Source organism: Labrus mixtus, chromosome 9 (assembly GCF_963584025.1).
Source record: "Labrus mixtus chromosome 9, fLabMix1.1, whole genome shotgun sequence".
Taxonomy (NCBI): domain Eukaryota; kingdom Metazoa; phylum Chordata; class Actinopteri; order Labriformes; family Labridae; genus Labrus; species Labrus mixtus.
This window is the reverse complement of record NC_083620.1, coordinates 11,796,451-11,804,949: the sequence shown is the minus strand read 5'-3', so window position 1 is coordinate 11,804,949 and position 8,499 is coordinate 11,796,451. Positions and strand designations below refer to the sequence as shown.

Below are 8,499 nucleotides of genomic sequence, written 5' to 3'. Positions count from 1 at the left end.
GGTGTCAGCAAGGATGCTGTGGGTTACCTTGCTGAGCACCATAGCCTTAGGATGGACCACGCCGATCCCACTACTCGAAGACTCCGAGGAGATAGACGAGCCCTGCTTCGAGCCCTGCTACTGCGAGGTCAAAGAGGGCATTTTTCACGTCCACTGTGACAGTAAAGGATTTACAAACGTCAGCCAGATCTCCCAGATTTGGAGTCGGCCCTTCAAGCTCAACCTGCAGAGAAATTCGATGAGGAAGCTTTACTTTAACAGCTTCCTCCATCTAAACAACGCGATATCCATTAACCTCGGTAATAATGCCTTGCAGGATATCCATGCTGGGGCATTCAATGGCTTAGGAATACTCAAACGGCTCTTCCTACACGAAAACAAACTTGAAGTTTTCCGGAATGACACTTTTCTGGGCTTGGAGAGTTTAGAATATCTCCAGGCAGACTACAATGTTATCAAACGGATTGAAAGTGGTGCATTCAGGCACCTCCACAAACTGAGAGTGCTCATACTAAATGACAATCTCATCCCCGTGCTCCCAAATTATCTTTTCCGGTCTGTGTCACTCACTCATCTGGACCTAAGAGGAAACAGACTAAAGACATTGCCATATAAAGGCACACTGGAGTATGTTGGGAGGAGCTTAATGGAAATCCAGCTGGAAGAGAACCCCTGGAACTGTGTGTGTGAGATTGTCCAGTTGAAAACATGGCTGGAGAGGATCCCTTATACAGCTTTAGTTGGGGAGATCACATGCGAGTACCCGTTCCACTTACATGGGAAAGACTTACGGGAAATCAAGCGCAGCGAGCTCTGCCCGTTACTTTCTGATGCAGAGATTGAGGCCAAGCTGGGAATTCCCCGGGTCCCTTTTAGCAATGAGAACACATGGCCTACTAAACCTTCCTCTATGCTCTCCTCCTTTCACAACACAGCCTCTTCTGTGGAATACAAGGAAAGAGTCGTCAAGCCTACCAAACGACCTCGGCCTACAAAGAACTCACCAACCCCTCGTAGCGTCTACCCAGGCATCAACCAGCCTCCCATCGCTGGCTACCAAACAAGGCCTCCAATCCCGATAATTTGTCCAGCTGGATGCACTTGCAACCTTCACATCAATGACCTAGGACTTACAGTTAACTGTAAAGAGAAAGGCTTTCACAACATCTCTGAGCTCCTCCCTCGGCCTCTCAATGCCAAGAAATTGTATCTCAGTGGGAACCTAATACAGAAAATCTACCGTTCTGATTTCTGGAACTTCTCAAGTTTGGATTTACTGCATTTAGGGAATAATAGGATATCCTATGTCCAGGAGGGCGCCTTTATCAACCTGCCAAACTTGAAAAGTTTATATCTTAATGGGAATGACATCGAGAGACTCACCCCTGGGATGTTTCGAGGGCTGCAGATGTTGAGCTATCTTTACTTTGAGTATAACGTCATCCGTGAGATACAACCCAACTCCTTTTCCCTAATGCCAAACCTGCAGCTGGTTTTTCTCAATGACAACCTGCTGCGCTCCCTCCCCACCGATGCCTTTGCTGGCACCAACCTTGCACGCCTCAACCTCCGTAACAATTACTTCCTTTCCATGCCTGTGCATGGTGTTCTTGAGCACCTGTCCTCCATTGTCCAGATTGATCTCCACCAGAACCCGTGGGACTGCTCCTGTGACATCATCCCCCTCAAACAGTGGTTAGAAAAACTCTCCTCAGTCATCGTGGTTGGAGATGTCTTCTGCAAGACACCTGAGTATGCTTTTGGGAAGGACCTGCGCTTTCTGGAGGTTGAGGTCATCTGTCCTGAGCTTAAGTATTCTTCTGGACCCTCACCGGCTCTGCCTGGGGGGGACGACTCCACCACAGGGAGCTCTAACATGGGGGAGGCAGGCGGGAGAGGGGCTGTCCCACTGTCTGTCCTCATCCTCAGCCTCCTCATCCTCTTCATTTCTGCGGTGTTTGTGGCTGCCGGGTTTTTTGCCTTTGTTCTTCGTCGCAGGAAGAAGCTACCCTACCGGAAACGTTCTGAGGTAGATCTGACGGGTATCCAAATGCAGTGCAGGATCTTTGAGGACCCACCAAGGCAGAGTTGTGCCGGCAATGCTGGCACACCAGAGAAACCAACACCCAGTATGCACACACACAATCACACGAGTCACACACATGCCCACGGTCACGTTTATGATTACATCCCCCACCCCGTGACTCAGATGTGTAACAACCCTATATATAAGCCTAGAGAGGGAGAAATAGCTGAGGACGACAGAGCACAGTTTTCAGAGAAGAAAGACAATGGCACCAGTAGCAACAGTAACTACAGAACCTTGCTAGAGAAAGATAGAGAGTGGACCTTGGCCGTTTCCAACTCTCAACTCAACACCATTGTCACAGTCAACCACTCAACGGCTGACATGGCAGGATTTCACGAGAACGGAGGGCTCTGCCCTACCGTCATTGACAGTCAGAGGCCCACACCGACAGTGGGCTTTGTAGACTGTTTGTATGGGACGGTACCCAAACTAAAGGACATGCATGTGGCGCATGCACATCCACCAGGCATGCAGTATCCAGATTTGCAGCAGGATGCACGGCTGAAGGAGACATTGCTTTTTACGGCGGGGAAAGGCTGTTACCCCGACCCGTCCCAAAGCGATTACCTCGAGTTAAGGGCCAAACTTCAAACCAAGCCGGATTACCTCGAAGTCTTGGAAAAATCTTACCGGTTTTAACATCTGAAGTCCATGGGGGGGGGAAAAAAAAGCAAAACACAAAATCAACACATTCACTTTGCCACCCTCAAAGCAAAATCTCCCAAAAACCAATATCAAAAAAACAATAACTTGAAAAAGCAGCATGGTAAAAAAGATATATTATTATACGGTAACAACACAGTTCCCCCCTCCCCCCCACCCCCCAAATCACTTTGGAGGAGAGGCCATTCTCAGATATTTCAATGAAGTGCCTTTTTTTCAGAGTAGCCAGCAATGTCAACAGCCGTTATTTTTATATTATATAAATATCTCTATATGCCCGAGAGAGCAAAAGAGGAATAAGAGGGGCACCGGGGAATAAAAACATACAAAACATCCTAAAGTACATCTCTCACTAAAACCCCCTTTTAATGGAGTTACCATGGTGTGAAAGACACACGGGAGCTGGACGTCTCCCTGACTTGGGGGTTTTCTTTCTGTTCTTTTTACCCCTGACTAGGATGCACAAACACCTGGAGGCCGTGCACATGAAGTTTGTAGGCGATGGAGGGAAGAGAGAGAAAAAAAACTATATATTCAAATGAACTGCAGTTTGCTGCATGCACTCACTTCATTGCAGGAAGTGAGGGGATTTACTCATACCTATCACACTCATTATGAACAGAGATACTGCAACGCATTTACAGTTCAGTGTTCTATTTAATTTTTATATCTTATTAATATGGTTATTACTATTAATGAGGACTTTTCTCTATATCAGGGTGCTTCTGGTAAAAAGGACGCGCCGATGTACGGATGGTAAAACATTTGTGAATATTATTATAAGACAACGCTCAAGGTTTTCTGGATATTTCCACGCACTTTGTTGACCCCCCTTCCCCTCCCCTTCCATTGCTTCTGGATTCCCCATTGTCACCCACTAATGGCTTTGTAGGAAGCACTTTTAATGTTTTCTCTCTCACAAAGATTTGAAGAAAATTGTGCATATATTTATTCTGTAATTTCAGTGAAGAATTTACTTGTAAAGGTAATGTTAAATCAATGTATAGTGATTATGCGTCTGGTATAGCCTTCTTAATAAAAACAAACTCTTCAATCAAATGATGAAAGGGTTGATGCCACGGGAACCTGTGTCGAGCGCTATTGACAGGCTGTGTATTTGGTGTCTAGTTTCAACGGCATGTTGGAGAAGTGGCCAACGATCACGAGACAAAGCTGCTGGAAAAAGGAGGAATAGCTACTGAACCAATAGAGTGAGGCAGAAATGTAGTCGAGGGCAATAACATTTAATCTTAGTTCAGCTCATTATTTTTGGATTAGCGCAAAAGTAATTTATGTTTTAGGGGAAAGGTTTATTTTTTTCTTCTGAGAAATAATCTATTTTTGTGTCTATTTGTAGTTTGTCCTATGATCCTGCCCCTGCTGGATATCATAGTGCACAATCTTTATTTGCCACTACAACACTGGTCCTAGTTGTATTGAGTCTAAACTCAGAGCCAGAACAAGTGAAGTAACCGCTGCTGGTTTTGAAGTGGATTATATCACAGGATATACCAAATCAGTGAGGCATGCTGCAGTTTGAATTATATGAATGGGTATTGCTGATGCAGGCTAACGAATGGTAATAGGGAGGCAATGAAAAAGAGATACGGAGAAGCTCATTTGCACATCTAATTTTTCGGACTCCCTCTGAAGTAGCATTGTGGACTGAGTCCACTGGAGGGCGATATAAAGCGTTCAGGTTCTATAGGTATTAACTAGATTGGATGCAGTTACAGTATAAAGTAATGCACAAAATGCTTATCTTAAGAGGTCATCAAGTCTTGTATTTTAATGAATTGTTTTCAAAATATCTATATTACACCTTAATGTTGCAAAATATATTTTTATTCATTTCAGCGCAATTTCACCTGTTTCATGTTTTCTCCCCTATTTCACATGATTGATTTCAACCTATTGTCTTGAACATGGCAGAATAAAGCAGCTCTATAATAAAATAAAAACTTTATTTTCAAAAAAGAACATTTTGGAGGGGCTTTATAATGCTTTTGCGTATTGGTATATTACGTTTCCGATTGCTGATTGTTGCACATTGACATGTTTGCATTGAATCCCTACTGTAGTAGCATTGATCTCGAGTAGTCCAGCAGCTCTTAACTGCTAAACTTTTTTGCTGTCACAATTTTAGAAATCGTATGATTTTTGGGACCAAATAAGCTGAAAAAAAAAACAAGTTAGGACTATCTTTGGAAAGAACAACACAGTATTTTTTTTCCCACTGTCCTGGAGGGACATTTTTAATTAAGAGCTTTTCATTTGTTTTGTTTCAAAATGAGCATGATGTGCAATTCACTTGATTCATCTTGATTTTCTAGAAGAGGTTATCCTCAGTTTTAGAATTGGGTGTTAAAGTTTCTCATATGTGTCAGCTTATACTAAGTGGAAGACATGTAGCAAACCACATACTTCCCAGTTAAATGGGAAGTCTCTTAGCCAAGTCTGTGTGTCATCTCCAGTATTGATCATCAATGATCCAGTCTATTTATCAATATGGACGTTTACCATGTTTTGTATTAATTGTTCAGTTTTGTGACACAAATGATTGAAGGATACCTTCATATAAAGCCTTTTTAAGCATGATGGCATTACGTCAAGGCTTTTTGTTTACACCTTGCAGAAACGTTCACAACATTGTACCCCATATTCTGCTGCACCACCTAATTTGTCTGCTCCTTGTCTTACCTTATTGGCTTAAACACATACACACACACATAGACAAATGGACACACACATACAGCCATACTTTCACTGACCAAGAGATTAGACGATATGGTCAGCATTTTCAGTGTGCACTCAGTTTGATTAAAAACATAATGCATTGCTCTGTTAACCTCGACCCTCCCCGTCTCCCCCACCCCCAAATTAATACATGAATAAACTTTTTGGATCATTGATGATTTTGCTATAGTCCCATATCTTGGTAACCTTGTATCCTCCCCAACCTGGCACCCACCTTCCATAATATTTCATAAATGAGTGTTGGGCTTTTGTCCCATTATACCATGCTGAGTGGTTTTTACCCCAATAAAACCTCCTGTTATCCTGCACTAATACCTCCAAGTAATGTCATACTTTGGTAGAGTATTGGATAGGGGCGACCAATGGAGGTTGGATAAATGTTTCCTTTACGTGTGAAATGTAAACATGCGCTGCTGGTCCAAATCGTCTTCTATTATCGCAGTGATATTTGAATTTCGCAGTGGAGTTAACCTTTTTCTTCAAGAACTCTCTCTCGGGGTTTGTACGTTGGCAAGACTTCAGCACGGTAAATGCAGTGTGTGCCTTTTTCTTCTGTCCTTGGCTTTTCTCTGTCTCTGTCCCTGCAATGTCTTTCTCTCTCTTTATGTCATCTGCTCTTTCAGTTTTTTTCTGCTCTGATTTTGAGTCGTCTATTCTGTGTTTCCAGTCTTGAATGTTGCTTTGGCTGTTGAATCCTTCCTCAAGCTTATGTCTTTGTTTGCTTAAATTCTGTTTTTTAACAATCTAAACCAACTTTGAAAGCAAGGAAGATAAAAACCGAATTTTGCTTTTCAAGTTTCCTTGAATTCATCTCAGTTTTATTATTTCGTTAGCCCTAACTTTTGTGGAACATAAATGTCTGTGTTGAATATTCTTCGCATTCTTGGCCTTTACCTGCACCCTAGCTTACCTTTAGGCGCTCCTTTTATTTATATGTATTTTGTAGCCAGGCTTAAGGTGGTTGAATTATGTTCTATGACACAGCTACAGGGATCAGGAGATACACACTCAAATAAAACACTGACAATAAGTTGCTGTATGCCATTTCTTTTTAGTTCTTGAGTTGGTTTTGGCTGGTTGTACTTGAAAGTAAAATTGCAAGAATGCTTGGCATATTCCCCCTCAGGCGTGTATCTAAAAGTTTAATTAAAACATAATGCGGGATATAACGAAGCAAAGCATTCGTATAAACCAACAGGTTAAGACACGGTTGTTTAGAACTGGCTCCTTTAAGAGATCTGGGGGGTATTATAAGCCTTTCAGGGAAAAGCTTCTGTACACTCTCACGCCATTTGTTGTTGGCAAAAAAAAAAAAAAGGAAAAACAAGTGGATGTTTTGTTGAGTGTTGAGTGGAGGGAGAAACCTGGATATGACTGTGTGGATTAGTGGTATACTGTTAAGGTGGTCTCCAGGGATGAGGTTTCATGTGTGGTGTGATGCTATTTTTTCTCCCTCTCATTTCCTCCAGCATTTTTTGCTCTGGTTATTTTTGGGCCTTTACTGTGAGGAAGCAGCAGGGCGATGTCAGTTGTCAGTCCCCTTATGAGTTTTTTTTTTTTTTTCATGTGTGCACACATGCATTCATATGTACAGTACGTACTTTGGCAGATGGATGGATTCTCTGCCCCCATAAGTGTGTTAGTTCAGTACTTGAGAATGTTGGTTAGCCCAGACAGGATTTTGGAAGGCAGCACTGAGTGAACAGTGCGAGGAATAAAAATATGGGAGGAAGGGATCAGTTTGAGAGCACTATTGATGGGAGGGGGAGCACAGACAAGAGGCTTAGGGAAGGGTGAGAGAACATGGAGTTGTCAGGAGAGGATTGTGAAGGATGTGCCACTTAGAGAAAGTAGGGATTCTTCTTTTGCTCTTTTGTCACCGAAATAAGCTGTAATTGTCCAATTAACCAAAAAGAAAGTCCAAAGCAGAGAGAGAGAGAGAGAGAGAGAGAGAGAGTAAAAGAGAGAGACAGCACTTTATAAAGAGGCTGATGGAGGGTTGCAAGCACTTAAATTTAGCATTATGTGTGTGTGCATGTAGTTTGATATGCTTTCTCCATTTGGGAATAAGGGAATTATCTCCAGTTTGCTGAAAAGCCAATCTGTCTCTGACCATGGTGCTGAAGTTGCAGTAAACTGCAGGTGCTGCATACAGAAAGTCACATTCCACTTTCTTTGTGCATGTGTGTTTGTGTTGTTTGGAAATTCTTTTCTCTGTGTGTGTGTGTGTGTCTGTGTGTCTGTGTGTGTGTGTGTCAAGAAAGCGTACTTGACTTTGTGCAACTCTGCTGATGGCAGAACTTTTTGTCTTCTTTTCTTTGTGGTTAACTAAAGTGCTGTGCATCTGTTTGTGGCTGTACTTATAGGGACAGAAAGTGCAGCCTTTGATACCATATACATGCACTACATTTACCATTGATACTATGTTGCATACGGCAGCAACTGTATGCCACCTTGAGTCATCCTATAACACTGCCATTTATTTAAAAAAAAGCCACAAAAAGCCTACCTAACTGTCACTAAAATAATGCTTATTCTATCTGTAGCGGAAATATATGTTACAGTATAAAGCCAGAGAGAAGCTGCAGACAGAAAAACAGAGAGGAAAGAGAGCTACTTGGGACAGTTTCCTTCGTCCTGAAATCCTGAGAAAGCCTTAAACATCACTTGACTATGCTGCAGTGCAGGAGCTCGACTGACCCACTATGTTGAAAAAGAGAGAGAGAGGGGGGGAGGGAGATGAGAAAAAAAAAGCGAGAAAAGGGGCTGCAGAAGGAGAACTAGAGTGTGAAAGAGAGGAAGAGGGTAATTCTCAACCCTCGGCTACTTCTGCTACCGTGTGCACCGTAAAAGTCATGAGGTTGTACAGTTTGCCTTGTGAATTTTGGTTCCCTGGAGATTGTGGTCCTCTCTTATGTCCAAAAAAAAAAAAAAAAAAAAATTCTGCAAGTTGGGGAAAGTTGCAGTCATTTGTGCTGCTCAGCATTGTG

At 42.6% G+C, this 8,499-nt stretch overlaps 1 protein-coding gene across 1 annotated transcript; it reads left to right on the top strand.

Moving 5' to 3' along the window:
- Window positions 1–6: 6 nt before the first annotated feature.
- Window positions 7–6,539, top strand: slitrk3a (SLIT and NTRK-like family, member 3a). Its single transcript, XM_061046262.1, has one exon. The coding sequence runs from the start codon at window positions 14–16 to the stop codon at window positions 2,726–2,728; it is 2,715 nt and encodes a 904-aa protein (XP_060902245.1). The 5' UTR covers window positions 7–13; the 3' UTR covers window positions 2,729–6,539.
- Window positions 6,540–8,499: the final 1,960 nt, after the last annotated feature.